Raw genomic sequence first — 19,068 nt, forward strand, 5'->3', positions numbered from 1 at the left:
GCTTAGGCATGAACCCAAACTTAGTTCAAATTTTCTCTGTTTTTAGCTGGGATTTGAGAGGCATTTGGAAGTGCCCCAGTTGGCTAGAAACAAATGGCCTGTTCCACCCCTTCTTAGGATTGATCAGAAAACTATACAGTAGCTGCGCAGCCATGGTTTCGGATTGTGTCACATTTTTCATTCTTTCTAAGGTATTTTTATTTTGCTGGCTTCATTTTTGGTTTGGGTTTTTTGATACATAGCCTATTTTGAAAGTTTGCAGTAGTATATAATATTTCAATTAATCATTGCTTAAGTGAAATCCTATATCTTTGTTGTCAATATTCAGGAAGTTTCTATTATACAAACTTCAAATTTAAGTAGACTTTAGAGAACTGGCAAACTCTAGCTTTACCACAGTGGTTCATATTTTTTTCTTGACAGTACTAATAGCATATAACATTTCTTACTCTGCAAAAGTGTTCAGCAGTGGAAATGGAGCAGAAATAATACATGCGTCAAAATATGAAAAACTTCCATCCTTATCCCATCAATATTTGAGGGGTCATCATTCAAATAATTAAAAACAAATAAAAGATAAATTCACAAAATCGTGGGTTATTACACAAGCATTTTGATTTAAAAAGAGTCAACCATTTGTGAAAAAAATGTTAAGCATCATAGTTCATAAAATCTTAGATTTGGAAAACAACATAGAGATTACTCAATCCAACTTCAACTTTGAATACATGTTAAAAATGGAAGACCAGAAAGGCAAACTGATGTTTAAGGGATCATACGTGTTCTTAATTAGTGGCAAGACCAAGACTAGGACCCCCATTTCCTCACTCAAAGTCCAGCCTTAATTACTTCATGTTTAATTCTTTTCATTTCAGATGTTTGCCTCAAAGGCAGGTTATACCACTTCAGAAATGTAAGTCTCCTCTTATTTGTGATTCATGGGAATTCCAGGTAATGAAGTTCCTGTTCAGACTGGGACCTCAGATTTACCGAGGCCTCTTCCTTAGTGGAGTCAATGAATCAATGTCAAAGACCACGACAGCCTTGTGCCCTCCTAGTCTTACCCTAGTCTTACATCCTCTAAATGGGGGGTCAAGGTGGAGAGTGTGTCTTAGAATCTAAGTCTCTGAGCTTCTCATTTCTATTTCTTCAATTAAAATAGAAACAGTTCATAGTATAGTAACAATGTTTGTTGTAACGTAACAATGTTAATTCATAATTTTAACAAATTGTGCGTCATGATTATGTAAGATACTGCATAACAAGGAGAATTAGGTGAAAAATATACAGGAATTCTTTATATTGTTTGCAACTTTGGCATTAATCTAAAATTATCCCTAAGTGAAAAGAATGGGTAATCAATGAGGTCCTATTGTATAGAACAGGGAACTATACACAATCTCTTGGGATAGAACATGATGGAAAATAGTATGAGAAAAAGAATATATACATATACATATATGATTGGGTCACTATGCTGTACAGCAGAAATTGATACAACACTGTAAGTCAACTATATTCCAATAAAAATTTTTTAAAATGTTTCTTTAAACCAAAAAAAAAAAGTTATGGTGGCAAGCACTAGATGGATGAACCTTAAGGAACTGAGATAAGTATGTTTCTTATCAAAGCTGTGGATGTAGCTATTTTGAGACAATGAAGATGAAATCTCAAGCTTTTCAATACTTTGGGCTTAACAACTCCTTTTGAGTATCTGTAGTAGCAAATACAGTACCTTACAAATGCCTTGGGCCTTAATTGCCAGCCCCCCAATACACAAGCATTAATGCATGCACACGCTTGTGGCATTTCTCCTGATATTTCTCAATCATCTCTGCAACTGAGCAATTCCACACCTCAGCTCCTTGCCAAGAAGGCTGAAGAGGTCAGAGAAGTATCCCTATTGTGCCTCATAGCAGTCATTGGGTCCCACTGCTTTGCTTCTCTCAGCCGGCCACCTGTTGCCTTATGACAGGAATCACAGTGATTTTCCACCCCTCACCCTAATGATGTCCAAGAAGATTAAGTAGGTCTTCAGAGCTATGGAGGGAGGGAGAGCAAATGTTAATGATAGTATTTTCCTTGCTTAGAATTTACTTGAGAAGCTTCTTGATCATTTTTCGAGTAATATTTAGGTTCTAAATACCACATTGTTCCATGTCTACCTTGTGGAGTACATTTGGATAAATCTTCAATTTCCTCTGATTTCTTTTTTATTTATTTTATTTTGAGGCACATTCCCCCCTCTCAGCAAAGGGGGGCACTGGAAATGTAAACTTATTTAATAATGGTTTCAATAAGCATAATTCAGTGATAGTTTTAAATGATTACCTCTTTATAAGCAGTATCATATAGCGGAAAAATAATGGGGGTTTCAATTCGAGAGTTACGGATTTGCCTCTCAATTCTAACAGTACCTAAATGAAGAGAGAATTGGTTAAACTTCTCTGTTGGGGCTCTATCAGTCCAAAAAAAAAAAAAAAAGAGTTATTGTGAGTCAGATGGAAATGATGGTCTATGAAAAAGCCGAGTAAAAGTCTTGGCCCTGAAAAATGTTGGCTTCTGTCACAAATGTTGGTACTCCACCATGTCCCCTCTATCTGCCCAATTCTCGTCCTGAGGGTCTGTCTATTTGCCTGAGGTACTGTTCCAAGCTATGGAAAGCTCCTTTGCCAGTGGAGGGGCATGGCACTGTGGGTAATTAATGCTCCCTAGGAGAAGAAGTCTTTAATGAACAATGGCCAAGAGATGATGCAAATCCTCCCCTTCTCTCCTAAGGATGTGTGTTCTACACTGGTCCCAGAGGTTTCCAATAGGATTAAGTGCTAGTTGCCTGTAATAGTAAGTTTCTTGATGGCATACTTCACTGACTGTCTCCCTTTCTCCGGGTCCCTGCCTCACTGTCTCCTACAGATATTTGCTGGACCCAACATTTAAATTACTTCTAATTAAAGCCCTTTCTGCTTCTGGGGAGCCTTCACTAAAACTGCTTCTTTCTCCACCATGTATGTATGTATATCATGATAAAAATAGCAATGTGTCTATAAAGGAATGCAGCTGAGCTGTAGCACCAGTACTCTTGGGTCTATGGATGGCATCTGAAGCACCATAGCATAGCAGAAAAGAACCTGGGCTCACAGCACACAGATCTGAGTTAAAATCCTGACTCTGCCATTTTGAACAAGTTATTTAATCCCTCTGAGCCTTAGTTTTCTCATCTTTAAAAATGGGGAAAATACTTTCCAAGTGATTGTAATGATATTGAAATAATAAATCAAAATATACAAGATAAATGTACCTATTCTGTAGGGTTAAGTGCATTATGAATGGGATGGAAGATTTTGTAACTCAATGAAGTGTCTAGGTCACAGGAGGCACTCAATAAAGTATTAATCACGTGTCGTCTTAATAACATGGGCTCCATTCTTCTTTTTAGCTAAACCCCATTACAACTTTGTTCATTATACCAAATTAAGTAAAACAGCATTTTGAAGTATAGACATGATTATGCACGTGCTAATCCTTTCGCTCTTTTCTCTATTCAAAAAAAACTCATCTTTACACACACACATAAATCTCATTCTATAGGCTCATATTTTATTAGATAGTTTTTCATGTTACTGAATTGTTTTATAACACCAAAGAGACTGACCATAGGCTTTCCAATTTTATTGAGAAGAATAAAACTGCACCAGATTCCCTCTTCTCCATATCCTTACTAAGACTTTATGTTTTTTGTCTTTTTTATGATATCCATTCTGACAGATAAGAGGCAATATCTCACTGTGGCTTTGATTTGCATTTTCCTGATGATTAGTGATGTTGAGCATATTCTCAAGTGCCTGTTGGCCATTTGTATGTCTTCCTTGGAGAAATGGCTATTCATATTCTCTGCCCATTTTTTAATCCATTTTTTGAAAATATTGGTTTATATGAGTTCTTTGTATATTTTGTAGTTTTTTAATTATGTTTTTTTAATATAATTTTTAATTTTTTTCCATTATAGCTGGTTTACAGTGTTCTGTCAATTTTCCACTGTACAGCATGGTGACCCAGTTACACGTACATGTATACATTCTTTTTTCTCACATCATCGTAAGCCATCATAAGTGACCAGACATAGTTCCCAGGGCTACACAGCAGGATCTCATTGCTAATCCATTCCAAAGGCAATAGTCTGCATCTGTTAACCTCCAGCACCCCATCCATCCCACTCCCTCCCCCTCCCTCTTGGCAACCACAAGTCTGTTCTCCAAGTCCATGATTTTCTTTTCTATGGAAAGGTTCATTTGTGCCATATATTAGATTCCAGATATAAGTGATATCATATGGTATTTGTCTTTCTCTTTCTGACTAACTTCACTTGGGATGAGAGTCTCTAGTTTCAACCATGTTGTTGCAAATGGCATTATTTTGTTCTTTTTTTATGGCCAAGTATTATTCCATTGTGTATATATACCACTTCTTCCTAATCCAGTCATCTGTTGATGGACATTTGGGTTGTTTCCATGTCTTCACTATTGTGAATAGTGCTGCAATGAACATGGAGGTGCATGTGTCTTTTTCAAGGAAAGTTTTGTCCAGATATATGCCCAAGAGTGGGATTGCTGGGTCATATGGTAGTTCCATGTATAGATTTCTAAGGTACCTCAATACTGTTCTCCATAGTGTCTGTACCAGCTTACATTCCCACCAGCAGCACGGGAGGGTTCCCTTTTCTCCACCCCCTCCAGCATTTGTTATTTGTGGACTTCTTAATGGTGGTCATTCTGACTGGTGTGAAGTGGTATCTCATGGTAGTTTTGATTTGCTTTTCTCTGATATTCAGTGATGTTGAGCATTGTCTCAAGTGCTTGTTGGCCATCTGTATATCTTCCTTGGAGAAATGTCTATTCAGGTCTTTTGCCCATTTTTAGATTGGGTTGTTGGCTTTTTTGCTGTTGAGTTGTGTAAGTTGTTTGTGTATTTTAGAGATTAGGTCCTTGTCAGTTGCATCATTTTAAACTATTTTTCTCCCATTCTGTAAGTTGTCTTTTTGTTTTCTTTTTAGTTTCCTTTGCTGTGCAAAAGCTTGTCAGTTTGATTAAGTCCCATTGGTTTAGTTTTGCTTTTATTTCTGTTGCTTTGGGAGACCTGAGAAAATATTCATAAGGTTGATGTCAGAGAATATTTTGCCTATGTTCTCTTCCAGGAGTTGGATGGTGTCTTGTCTTACATTTAATTCTTTCAGCCATTTTGAGTTAATTTTTGTGCATGGTGTTAAGCTGTGTTCTAGTTTCATTGATTTGCATGCAGCTGTCCAGGTTTCCCAGAAATATTGCTGAAAAAACTGTCATTTTCCCATTTTACATTCTTGCCTCCTTTGTCAAAGATTAATTGACCATAGGTGTCTGGGTTTATTTCTGGGTTCTCTATTCTGTTCCATTGGTCTGTATGTCTGTTTTGGTACCAGTACCACACTGTCTTGATGACTGGTGGCTTTGTACTATTGCCTGAAGTCTTGGAGAGAGATGCCTCCTGGTTGTTTTTTGTTCCTCAGGATTGCTTTGGCAATTCTGGCTCATTTGTGGCTACATATAAATTTTTGTATTGTTTTTTCTAGTTCTGTGAAAAATATCATGGATGATTTGATAGGGATTGCATTGAACCTGTAGATTGCTTTGGATAGTATGGCCATTTTTACAATATTAATTTTTCCAACCCAGGAGCATGAAATAACTTTCCACTTCTTTACATCTTCTTTAATTTCCTTGATGGATGTTTTATAGTTCTTAGCATATAAGTCCTTTACCTCCTTGGCCAGGTGTATTCCCAGGTATTTGATTTTTGGGGGGGTGCAATTTTAAAAGGTATTGTATTTTTGTATTGATTTTCAAATATTTCATTGTTCACATACAGAAATGTGACTGATTTCTGAAAGTTAATCTTATATCCTGCTGCTTTGCTGAATTTGTTGATCAGTTCAAGTAGTTTTTGGGTTGAGTCCTCTTTACATATTTTGGATTTTGGATATTATCTCCTTATAAAATGTATCATTTGCAGGTATTTTCTCTTATTCAGTAGGTTGACTTTTCATTTTGTTGATGGTTTCCTTCACTTTGCAAAAGCTTTTTAGTTTGATTTAGTCCTACTTATTTATTTTTTGCTTTTGTTTCCATCACCTGAGGAGATACAGACAAAAAAATATTACTAAGGCTGATGTCAAAAAGATTATTGCCTATGTTTTCTTCTCAGATATTTATAGTTTCAAGTCTTACATTTAATCCATTTTGAAATTATTTTTGTGCATTTTGTGAGAGAGTAGTCCACTTTGATTCTTCTGAGTTTAGCTGTTCTGTTTTCCTGAGGCTCTCATATCCCCATTCTATGTTCTTTTCCCCTTTGGCATAAATTAATTGTCCACATAAGTGTGGGTTCATTTTTGGGCTCTTTATCCTGCTTCATCAATCTATGTGTCTCTCAGTACCATGTTTTGATTCCTATAGCTTTGACATATAGTTGAAATCAGGGAGCATGACACCTCCAGCTTTTTTCTTTTTTCTCAAGGTTGTTTTGGGTAGTTGGGATATTTTATGTTTCTTTATAAATTTTAGAATTATTCTAAATCTCAGAAAATAAATTCCATTGGTATTTTGATGGAGATTGCATTGAATCTACAGCTTGCATTGAATAATATAGTAAATTTTACTATATTATCCATGAACACATTTGTTTGCATTGTCTATAGTTTCTCAAATCAGGGTTTTATAGTTTTCCAAGCACAGGTCTTTTACCTCCTTCATTTGATCTATGCCTAGTTATTTTATTCTTTTTGACACAATTATAAATAGGGTTTTTTTTCTTAATTTCTCTTTCTGATAGCTTGTTATTAGTGTTTAGAAATGCAAAACAGATTTCTGTATGTTAATTTTGTATCCTGCAACTTTACTGAATTCAGGTATTAGTTTAACAGTTTTTTGGTTGTGTCTTCAGGAATTTCTATATATACAATATCTGCAAAAAGTGAGTTTTACTTCTTCCTTTCCAATTTTGGTTCCTCTTATTTCTTTTCCTTGTCTAATTGCTATGGCTAGGACTTCCAATACTATGCTTAATAAAAATGGCATGGATGAGCATCCTTGTCTTGTTCCTGATTTTAGAAGAAATGCTTTCACTTTTCATCATTGAGGATGATGTTAGTTGTGGGATTGTCATATATGGCCTTAATTATGTAAAGGTATGTTCCCTCTATACTCATTTTGTTGAGAGTTTTTATCATAAAAGGATGTCGAATTTTGTCAAAAAGTTTTTCTTCATCTATTGAGATGATCATATTAGTTTTATTCTTCAGTTTCTTAATGTGATATATCATTGTTTGAGTTGCAAATATTGAACCATCCTTGCATCTCTGTGATAAATCCCACTTGATTGTAGTATATGATCCTTGTAATGCATTGTTAAATTCTATTTGCTAATATTTTGTTGAGGAATATTGCATCTATTTTCATCAGTGATATGTTTTTTAATTTTCTTTTTTCTTTTCTTTTTTTTGGGGGGCTTCATCCGAGGCATATGGAAGTTCCCAGGCTAGGGGTCAAATCAAAGCTATAGCTGCCTGCCTCTGCCACAGCCACAGCAATGTGAGATCTGGGCCATGTCTGCAACCTACACCATAGCTCAGAGCAGTGCCAGATCCCAACCCACTGAGTGAGGCCAGGGATTGAACCCATGTCCTCATGGATACTAGTTGGATCCTTTTCCTCATGGATACTAGTTGGATACTGCACCACAATGGGAACTCCAAGGATTTTGATTTACTTTTTTGTAGTATCTTTGTTTGACCTTGTTATCAGGGTAATGATGATCTTGTAGAATAAGTTCAGAAGTGTTCCTTCTTCTGCAGTCTTTTGGAATACCTGAGAAGGATAGATGTAAACTATTCTTTAGTGTTTGGTAGAATCTACCCGTGAAGACATCTGGTCCTGGATTTTTGTTTGTTGGGAGTTAGATTGTATATTTGAGATTTTTCTTGTTTCCTGAGGTAGCTTGTATCATGATAAACTTCCCTTTTAGAACTGCTTTTGCTGTATTCCATAGATTTTGGAACACTGTGTTTTCGTTTTCATTTGTCTCCAGGTGTTTTTTAATTTCTGCTTTGATTTATTCAATGATCCACTGGTTGAGTACAGTGTGCTGGCCACTGGTGGGTAGAGCCAGGTACCAGAGCAGCTGTGGACTCATGGGCTCTTTAGACAGCTAGCTTGATGGCAGATGGGACTGTATCCCCATGAGGATAGTTGCTTGGCCTGAGGTGTCCCAGTATTGGTATTGACAGTCTAGTGGTTGGGGCCAGGTTCCAACACTAAGGGGTAGAGGGAGAATTCCAAAATGGTGCTCTATCAGCACCAGTGTCCACATGGTAAAAAAAAAAAGTTCCCCAAAATGGCTGCCACCAATGTCTTTGTTATCAGGGTGAGCTCCAGTTGCCCACTGCCTCTCTGAGAGATTCTCCAATATCAGCACGGGAGTTTGAGCCAGACTCCCTCCCAATTACTGCTTCTGCCCTGGGTCCTGGAGTATGTGAGATTTTCTGTGTGCCCTTGAAGAATGGAGTCTCTATTTCCTTCTGCCCTTTGGTTCTCCTGAAAGTAAGTCGCACTGGCCTTAAAAGCCAAATGTTTTGGGGGCTTATATTCCCATTGCAGGACTCACAGGATAGGGAGGCTGATGTGGAGTTCAGACTACTCAGTCTTTGGGGAGAACCTCTGCCGTTGTAATTATCCTCCCATTTGTGGCTTAACCCACCTGTGGCTATGGGTTTTGACTCTATCCCATCTCCACCCCTCATGCTTGCCTTGTTGTGGTTTCTTCTTTATATCTTTAATTGCAGATCTTTGCTGCTAGCCTTCTGGTCCTTCTCATCAGAGATGCTCTGTAAATAGTTGTAATTTAGGTGTACCCATGGGAGGAAGTAACCTCAGGTTCTTCCTACTCTGCCATCTTGGCCACACTCTCTCATAGGCTTTCCTTAAATAACACGCTCCCATTCTTTTCATTCAAGCTAAAATATTTGTTAATTTACCAAATACTAATATAAACTGAGCTTTTCAGGAACACATCTGTTGTATAAAGCATGTCACATCTGTATAAACTGTGAATGCCCAATAAAAGTAAGTATATTATAGGAAATCTAATGAGTAAAAGAATGAGAAACTCTTGTTTAGAGTTAAAAATATGTAATCAAGCAAAATTCTGGGCCATGGTAAGTGTGGAATGAAAAATACATGGGCTGAATTATCATGCTTAATTATAGGCTCCTGTGGGCATGGTCCTTAGGAGTCATTCTGTCTCTGAAATTGATATTTAATTCCAAAATATATTTTATTCATCTACTCTATTTTAGTAATGATAGGATTATTTTATGATACCTTTCATTTTTTACCAAATGGTAGTATATTCAGTATATTTAGATTCTACTTTATTTTGTGTATGGTTTTTTTTCCTTCAAAATGTTCTTTTGGAAAAAAAAATTGAGCAGAAGCAGACAAACTGTTCTAGGACATCCCTTCCTTTAGAGATGAGTTTCTCCAGATTAAAAAAAGATTGGCTTCCAAATTGGTTAAATTGCTTCTTCTGTACAGTACAGTGACATGTTGTCTTGTTACAGTGGAACATGTGCTCTCATTTCGGACAAGCTGTTCTGTGAAAAAGTTTTTTTAGCCCACAGAGCCAATCCTTGGATTTGTGAGTGTTATCTCCTTTCCATGGTACCAGGATTTTTTTTTATCATCATTATTGCTTCTGCTCCATCAACTATAACACAGTTTAGTAGAAACCCTTCTTAAAAAACAAGATGTTTCTGAAAATAGACAGAACAGTTGGCTAGAGAGGAAAGAGATATCAACAAAAGTAGATCTGTTTGTGTTTTGCTCGCTGAATCACTTCTAAGACAGTTTCACACATATATAAATGAACAGGAGTTGAGGGAGAATCTAATCTATATGATCTATTGCAAAATTTTATCCTATTTTATTAAGGAAATCAAATTATATGAAAACTGATTTGAATTATTAAATGTTTCACTTTTGTTCCAGTTAAGGAGTTTAACCAAATGAATTGGATGGGCTTGTCTGCTTTATTTTTATGAGAAAACTTTGGGTTCCATAAGCAAATGAGCACTTTAATTCAAGATCAATAGCCGGGTCCAATTTTTTGTTCATGACCCAATTGTATAGCTGATTCAGCTGAGAGGAAGTAATAGCTTTATTGTGTGGGTTGGGGGTTTTTTGAATGAAAAAAAAATTAGTCATGCAATATTTACTCTCTGGGCAAAACGACATTTTTCAGCTGCTCAGACTTCTCAGTAATGAGTGAGAATGGCCAATATGGAACAAAGGAACAAGCCCCTCTAAAGACTTCTTTTTTGAGCAGAAATATGGCATCCCTTTCAGAGTACTACTTGGAAGGCACATAAGAAATAACCAGCTCTCTAGCCATTCAACAACTTGTGATTGGCCATACCTGACTATGCTTGGGTCAAATATTTCTAAGAGCTCTGCTCTGCAGAAATCAGCAATCCGAGTATAATGATATATTCAGATGTCATCTCTTCTTCCTGATTTTACTTGTCTCGACTCTTCCTACATTGCATATAAATGCACCAGTAATATTTTCTAAATGCACATTTGATTTCTTTTGTGATATCTCTTTAAGTAATCTTGGAGAAGTTGTCTTTATTTCTAAACTTTTTCTATACAGGATGAAACCAAGTAGTACCCAATCATGCTTTATCACTTCCTCCTTCCTCTCACTTAAAACTCTAGAGCAGAGTGTTTTAATCTGGGCACTTGGACCAGGCCTGTAGGAAAATGCCATGAACTACATGAAAACATACACAAAATTATGTGTGTGTCTCCACGTGTGCTTTGTCCTTGGAAAAGGAGCATGTCTTTCTTCAGACTCATAAACTGTTGTAGAACTCCCCCAATTTTTAAAAATAGCTGTCACCTGAATTTTCTTCCTCTCATATCTATTAGTTAAGAAATGTTTGGGAGTTCCTGTTGTGGCTCAGAGGGTTATGAACCTGACTACTATCCATGAGGATGCAGGTTTGATCCCTGGCCTCACTCAGTGGGTTAAGGATCCCATGTTACCATGAGCTATGGTGCAGGTCACAGACGTGGCTCTGATCCTGCATTGCTGTGGCTGCAGTATAAGCTGGCAGCTGCAGCTCTGTTTTGACCCCTAGCCTGGGAACTTCCATATGCACAGGTATGGCCCTAAAAAGCAAAAAAAAAAAAAAAAAAAAAAAAAAGAAAGAAAGAAAGAAGAAAAAGGAAGGCTCAATTCTATCACACGTCACCCCTGAGTGCTGCCAAACACACTTAGTCACCACCTTCCTTTTCCGTTATAAATCACTCCTGAGCTCATATTTTCTCTGACTTTCTAAATTTTGTACTTTCTCTGTTCCAATTTAAGTAACATAAAAAGGAGGAAGAGAGATATCATGTACTAAACTCTGCCAGTAACAGGGGTGGACATTTTTTTTTCATGTGGCATCTCATTTAATCCCACTGCAACTGTGTAAGTTAGATAGTATCCCTGTTTTTACAAGTGAGAAAAATGAAACTCAAAGAAGTTATCCTTCCCACAGCCTGTAATGGAAGAGTCCAGATTTAAATCTGTGTTTGAATGCAGAGTTTATTCCATCATGAAGCCTTTCCAGACAGAGTAAATGTTCATGGATGACAAATGGCATCACTTTTCATAATATGTCACTTTTGCTTTATTATTGTTCTCTCATCAAAAAACACATTCATTACACTTTGTGCATAAATCTAGTACAAATTTATAAGTACACATGTGTTGCTATATTGCATCAGTGTTGTCATATTATCTCATACTATCACAGAGGGCGAGAACCATTATAGGTTCATTAATGCATTTACCTTTAAAAATACCACTTTGTTAGGGGCTTTGCTAAGTTCTGGAATAGCAGTTCTAAGTTCTATGTTCATGTTGGATTCTACTGGGGAGGTTTTAAAAAATACCAATACCTGAGCTAGGAACCAGAAATTTTGATTCATGGAATCAGCACTTGGACAGTGTACTGCAAAAAAGCCAATTGAAGCCAGCGTTGGTCGCCTAGATCTGCAAACATCAGCATCATGAGGGAACCTATTGCAAAGGCAAACTCTCAGTGTTTCTCCCATCCTTCTCATGCACTGTACCAGAAACTCTAGGGATAGTTCTGGACTGTCTCTCTTTAACAAGCCCCCAAGATGTTTCTGAGGCAAGCTAATAGCTGAGAAACACTTCCCTAGAGACAGGATAAATAAGGCCTTGTACTTGCCACTAAGCATTTCTCCTTGATCTCAGGAATCCAGTTGTTTCAAATTTGCATTTTAATTACCTAGCACAGTTCCATAAGCTATAACTTCAGTTGACAGCACTGTTACTACTTTAAAAAGTGTAATGACTTTCCATCTTTTCTTGGAGAGCCATTAAATGAAGTGTTAATAGGAAAGTAGTGGCCAGTGAATAACATCCCTTAACAAAAAGTCTTATGAACCTTGTGGGTTGAGCTGAATTGTCATAGTGTTTTGTGCCACACACATACCTACAGAGAGAGAGAAATTTTGAATATAAAATGTTAAAGGGCAGGTATTTCCAATAAAGGATTTTAAAATGGTCTTCGTGTTGTGTTTCCATTCTATTATTATTAACATTACACTTACCATTTCTCATCTTTATTAACCTAGCTTTTTATAGCTTTATGATAGTCTAATTGAAATACAATGAAGTGCACATGTTTAAAGCATTTAATTTGATAAGTTTTTACACTTATGTACACCAGTATCATGAAACAATTGTTGGATGGGAAATTTAATTCTATTACAGGTATCTGTTAGTTGAACAGTTTTCCCTACCACCCCTAAACAGCAGAATGAGGTTGCAGTGAAGGCTTCTGTGGAAAACATGAGCTAAAAACCTGAAAGGCAACTGATATCGGCACAAGTGGATAAAATATGGAAAAGTTGTACAGGATAGAAATAAAGCCCATCTCGCCTGTCTGAAGTTTAGATTTTTGTTTAGTTGCTATTCACCATCATGAAGGGTTGAAAAATACCTGTCCAATCCCTATTGAGAAATTAGCTAAATGGCTGGTGAAATATACAACACTGTTACCGAGAGTAGAAATCTCAGTTTCTATCTCTGCAGGAAGTTTCATGCATTGGGGTAACCTCTTCAGCTTTGACCACCAATCCACTCTTGAGTGTGTATGTCTCAGCTGTGTGAACGATTTAAAAAAAAAAAATGAAAAAAACCGGTTGTGTAAAAATGATGCTTTTGCTTTCAGAGCGATGGAATCTCATTCCTCACCTTTAACTTCCTTTTAACTTTCTTATTTCTCCTGAGCAACTGTGAGTATCCTTAAATGTTCATTCATCATTACACCCAGGTGCTAACCCTGGGACTTTTTGGGGGGGCCTAAATGTTCATTCTTTCTTCTACTGCAGGCTGGCTCCATGAGTTGGGAAAGAGACTGGAATCTCCATACTACGGCAACAACACCTTGGGGGGACCGTCGATCCGAAGTGCCTATATCGCTGCTCTGTACTTCACCCTCAGCAGCCTCACCAGCGTTGGGTTTGGGAATGTCTCTGCTAATACGGATGCAGAAAAGATCTTCTCCATCTGCACCATGCTGATTGGTGGTAAGGAATATTCTCCCTTTAGACCAAGAGAAGGAACACTTGTCCGTCAGGCTATTGTGGTTCTGTTTCCTCGTCCTAAAACCATATACAGGTAGATTTGTTTACATTGGAAGAGTCTAAAAGAGTAATTAGGAAATCAGTGGCTACATTTTAATATACTTGTAGATTAGCAATGAGAGTTTGTGATGTCAAGAATTCCACGTTCTGGGAGTTCCCGTTGTGGCACAGTGAAATGAATCCAACCAAGAACCATGAGGTTGCGGGTTTGATCCCTGGCCTTGCTCAGTGGATTAAGGATCTGGTGTTGCCGTGAGCTGTGGTGTAGGTCGAAAATACGGCTGGGATCTGATGTTGCTGTGGCTGTGTTGTAGGCTGGCAGCTGTGGCTCCGATTAGACCCCTAACCTGAGAACCTCCATATGCCTCGGGTATGGCCCTAAAAAGCAAAAACAAAACAAAACAAAACAAAAAGAATTCCACTTTCTGACAGATGAAAAAAACCCTTTGCCTGATGGTTAATTTTGAAAAGGCAGGCACTTTGGTTTTTTTTAACATGCTATTGAACCTCTAGTGTTTGTGAGTTATATGAGCCTGAATTGCAGCTACTCATTTGAAACACCATTTTATATCTCCAAACAGATCAGGGTTATCAAATCTTATTAATACTAACATAGTTAATTAAGGATATTTGATAGGTAGCTTAAAGACAAAACAACCAACACCAATATAATAATAATAAGTATTTAACTGCTACTAATAGCTTTTGTGGTCCATTTTCTGTTCTAAATTCTTCAGTACAAAACCTTTAGCAATTCTGAGGCCAAATCTGTGGGTTCAGCACCATTATTATCCCATCTAACACACAGACAAATTATTATACTATCGTCTCTGAGCTTCAAACCCACTTTCTGTGCTCTACTTTGTGAAGCTCGGAGTTTGGACTGCAAATCTCATCCTTCTTGCCGACTCATGTCAGTTATGTCTACCAGTGGGAAGTGCCAGAGGTGGACTGGAGGCAGGAAAAGGAGAGTAGGAACTCCCTGCTTGGGTGTGTTCAGTGCCCAGTCTTCAGTCTCTTCAGGCACTTTCGGAACCAGCCTCACCCAACCTTCCCAGAGATCCCTCCCCCTGCTAGGAGTGAAGTCAGAGCCCTGACTCCTTGTGGCTCCTCAAAGTTTCTAACTGGCCTTTGAGGTTCTGATAACTCCGCTTGTTCCTTCACTTATCCAGCTCCAAGGGCAGACGCTCCTTCCTGTAATTATCATATTTCTGTGACTTCTATCCAGACTTTCTTTTGGATCCACTCAGCCCTCCAATGCCAGGGAAAACAATTCTCTTTAATTGGTTCCTCCTGATGAAATATTCAATTTAATTTCTCTTTTCTGAACCTCCTGATAAAGGATTAATGCTGTTTTTACCCACTTTTTTCAGATGAAAAGTTAAAGCTTGGAGAAATAAAGTAACATTTTCAAAGCCATATAACCAATAAGTAAAGAGGCAAGGTTTGAACCCAGGTGAATCCTTCTGTCTTTCAATACATCAGTGGAGGCGTTCTCTTGTGGCTCAGCTGGTTAACGACCCAGCTGTTGTCACTGCAGCAGTGCAGGTCACTGCTGTGGCATGTTTCAATCCCTGGTCCAGGAACTTCTGCATGCCAAGGGTGCAGCCAAAAAAATAGCGTCAGTGGAAACTTGCTGAATTATAAAGCTGCTCTCCTGGAGATGTGGGTGTCTACCTGGAACAAATAAATATTCTTAGGCCAGTCTTATAATATTTTCTTCTCCACAGTATTCCCCCAAAAGCTTGTTTTGTCATGTTCTCTTAACAGCCTTAATCCAAGGTATCACTTTGAGGTTTGAACCTTATTTTATACAGGATAGTTTCTACCAGCTTCCCTGCATAGATGTGAAATGAGTATGTGGGACTTCAAGCAATGAGTCATCTACACTACTGGGAAACCAGAGCAGCATGAAGCCAAACTTTCCCTCAAGGAGTTTATGATCAGTTTGGAGGAGATGGCTGAAATATGTGGAAAGAGTTTTAACAATACCAGGCAGTAAATGCTAAGTGCCAAATCAGTTAGGAAGTTCAGAAGCAGTGAGAAACGGGGCCAGGGATCGGGAGAATTTCTTGGAAAGGCAGTTCTCATGGCAGAGTTGCTGAAGCAGCATGCTGGGGTGGCAGCAGTTGGAACAGGCTCTTGGCCGATGTAGAGCAGTAACAGCCTAGGGAGCAGAGAACAGGAATTCTCATTTTCTGAAGAGCTACAGTGTTCCAGACTCTGTGGTGGCAATTTTATACCCAGTATTATGGCTTATATAATTGTTGCTCTCCTGGATGGCCCATCTTTCAGCCTAGCAGAATGACAAGCACTTTGCAAACAAACACAGCCTATACGTATTTAATATTTGCCCATCTTCCTTCTACTGCTGATGGAAATTTAGGGAACAGCCTGATAATTTGACATTGGAAGACAATTAGATCAGTGAGCTTATTTCCTGTTGATCCACTGATGAAGGTGTAAGTGGTCCTGCATCAGAAACTGTTAAGGGATAAATTATTCCCAGCTATTCACTGTAAGTAGAAGCTATGCTGGTCACATGGCCAAAAGATATGGGAAGTAAGCAGATAATGCCCCTTTGTCACTTGTTCAGTATTTATTGAGCAAATTATCCTGGTGCACAACCAGTGCTCATTTGTAAATGCTAAAGCATTTAGGTGACTTGAGCAGTATTTAGTAAACCTTGGTTTTGAATGGCAAATGCCATCTGCATAACTCAAATTTATTAATTAAAGCTTCCCAAATTTGTGTTTGTGGGAAATAACTCTGTGTTATTGTGACAATTACCCTAGGCTAAGAGAAATGATGCCTTCATTTTAATATTTCCTAATTAACTAATTACTGGCATAATTTTGAGAACTAATCATAGGGGCTAATGGTGTTGAATACTTTGTTCATTTAATTCTTATAACACTATGAAATAGAGGTTATTAATAACCCAATTTAAATATAAGACAGCAGAGGTTTGGTGAGTTTAAATGCTAAGATTCACTAAGATCTAGCAAACTTTTTGATAAAATATGCATTTCATTATATACTGTAAATTGATTTTATTAACTCAATTCTATACATATACACAAATATTTATTTTTTTAATTTAAAGTACGTATTACCATGGACCCAATGCTTGTTAGGAATCCTCACACAAGGCTGATAAAATTGATAAAGATAAGGATGCAGTATTTACTACCTGAAGCAGGCAGCCGCTGTATTAAAATTGCAGGTGAGTGCCAAAACCCCAGATAGTTATCTAGGGCAGATGTGCTCACAGGCTGAGTGAGGAAGAGGAAAGATGGGGAACTTCCACATGAACACCTAATTAAAAATGTGCACATCACTGATTTGTGGGAAGGCTATTTAAAACTATCGAACAAAGTGATTAAGCAAAAACAATGGGAAAAAAAAAAGATCCATACCTAGACAAGTCTATGTGAACTTTGAGAACATCCAGAACTAAGAAATAACCCTAAAAGCTTCAGAGAGCTGTTAGAATTAATAGGTGAATTTAGGAAGGCTGATGGATTCAAAGTCAATATGCAAAAAATCAATTGTATTTCTACATATTAGTTACAAACAATTAGACCATGAAATATAAAAAAGAATTTTAAAAAATTAAATATGAAGGAATAAATGCTTAAAATGTGCAATATTATTATACAGAAAGCTACAAAACAGAAAATTTACAAGTAGTTGAAAATAATGGAAGGATATACAGTGGTGATGGATTTAAGACTCAGTATTGTCAACATGCCTGTTTTGTTCAAATAAACTGAAAGAGTCAATGAAATTTCAATTTAAAAAAATCCAGTAGATGTGTGTATATATGTACGTGCCTGTTTGAAAACTGACAGGCTTTTTCTGAAAATTAGAGCAACTCCAGAACTAAAACTAGTCAAAGCCATCATGAAGAACAAAACTGGAAGATATGCTGTAGGTAGCATGATGTGCATTAAAGTTATAGCAATTAAGAAAGTATGGTGTTGGCTCAGAAAAGATAAATAGGCCAATAGAATAGAAAAGTGTGCAAAACTTGGCCATAAACACATGGACACTTTATTTATGACACTGGTGACACTGTAATACAAGGGGAAAATGATAATACTTTCAATCAGTTTTGTTGGGTCAAATATATATCTTCATAATGAAAAGCACCCTTGATCCCTCTTAAAACTCTAAGTTAAAATTAATTCTCAATGGATTTTCATCTAATTGTGAAAAGGTAAAGAATAAAGCTTCTAAAAGGTAACATAAGAGAATATTTTCATGACCTTGAATTTGGCACAGGCATTTTATTTTATTTTATTTTTAGTTTTATTATTATTATTTTGTCTTTTTGCCTTGTCTAGGGCCACTTGCACAGCATATGGAAGTTCCCAGGCTAGGGGTCTAATTGGAGCTGTGGCTGCTGGACTATGCCAGAGCCACAGCAATGCAGGATCCCAGCCAAGTCTGCGACCTACACCACAGCTCACGGCAATGACAGATCCTTAACCCACTGAGCAAAACCAGGGATCAAACCTGCAACCTCATGGTTCCTAGTCGGATTCGTTAACCACTGAGCCACAACAGGAATCCCCTGGCACAGGTATCTTAAACATAACACAAAAAGCCTTAGCTGTGTAAAGGAAAGATTGATAAATTGAACTGGAGACCTTCTGTTTATCAAAAGACATTATGAAGAATGTGAAGAGGCAAGTCACAGGATAGAAGATATTTGCAAACATTTATCTGACAAGTGACTCTTGTCTGTTATATATAAAGAACCCTTACAAATCAGTAAGAGCAGACAACTAAAAAACATTAAAATTTGAAAAAAACACTTCAAAAACAGATTTCCATACCTGAACAGACAATAAACATATTTTAAAAAATGCTCAACATCATTCTTCTAGGACATGCAAATTAAGCTCAAAATTAGATAGCATTTACATTCACCAGAATGGTATACTTAAAAATAATGATAACCCTAAGTTTGAGAGGATATAGAACATCTTGACCTCTATACTGCTGATGTGTCATTTGGTATAGTAGCCTTGTTAATATTTACCAAGTCTGAACATAACTGTACTCTGTGACCCAACAATTCCATTTGTGAGTGTATATCCAACAAAAATGCATACATATACATAGCGAATGATGTACCCATAGAAGCATTATTAAAAAACTGTCAAACTGAAAACGTCCATTAATAGGAGAATAAATAAGTAAATTGTGAAATAATTGTTCCATAAAGTACCATACAGGAATAAGAATGGATGAATTATGGATGTCATGTGACCCCATGGATAAATCTTATAGACTCAATGCTGGC

The 19,068-nt window shown here is 37.2% G+C and overlaps 1 protein-coding gene across 9 annotated transcripts in view; it reads left to right on the forward strand.

Moving 5' to 3' along the window:
• KCNH8 (potassium voltage-gated channel subfamily H member 8) overlaps nucleotides 1–19,068 on the forward strand; it is a 447,861-nt gene that overhangs the window by 309,014 nt on the left and 119,779 nt on the right. For all 9 annotated transcript variants that reach the window (XR_014824095.1, XR_014824098.1, XR_014824099.1 and 6 more), the window contains exon 8: nucleotides 13,500–13,697. Coding sequence is in view for 5 of the 9 variants with exons in the window: in XM_084989953.1 (XP_084846079.1) it covers nucleotides 13,500–13,697 (198 nt within the window). In the remaining 4 variants the exon portion in view is untranslated. The remainder of the gene's footprint in view (nucleotides 1–13,499; nucleotides 13,698–19,068) is intronic.

This window comes from Sus scrofa, chromosome 13 (genome assembly GCF_054392235.1).
Source record: "Sus scrofa isolate SSC_HxYL_T2T_F1_AM1 chromosome 13, Sscrofa_HxYL_maternal_Yorkshire_Landrace_v2.0, whole genome shotgun sequence".
In the NCBI taxonomy this organism is placed as follows: Eukaryota; Metazoa; Chordata; class Mammalia; order Artiodactyla; family Suidae; genus Sus; species Sus scrofa.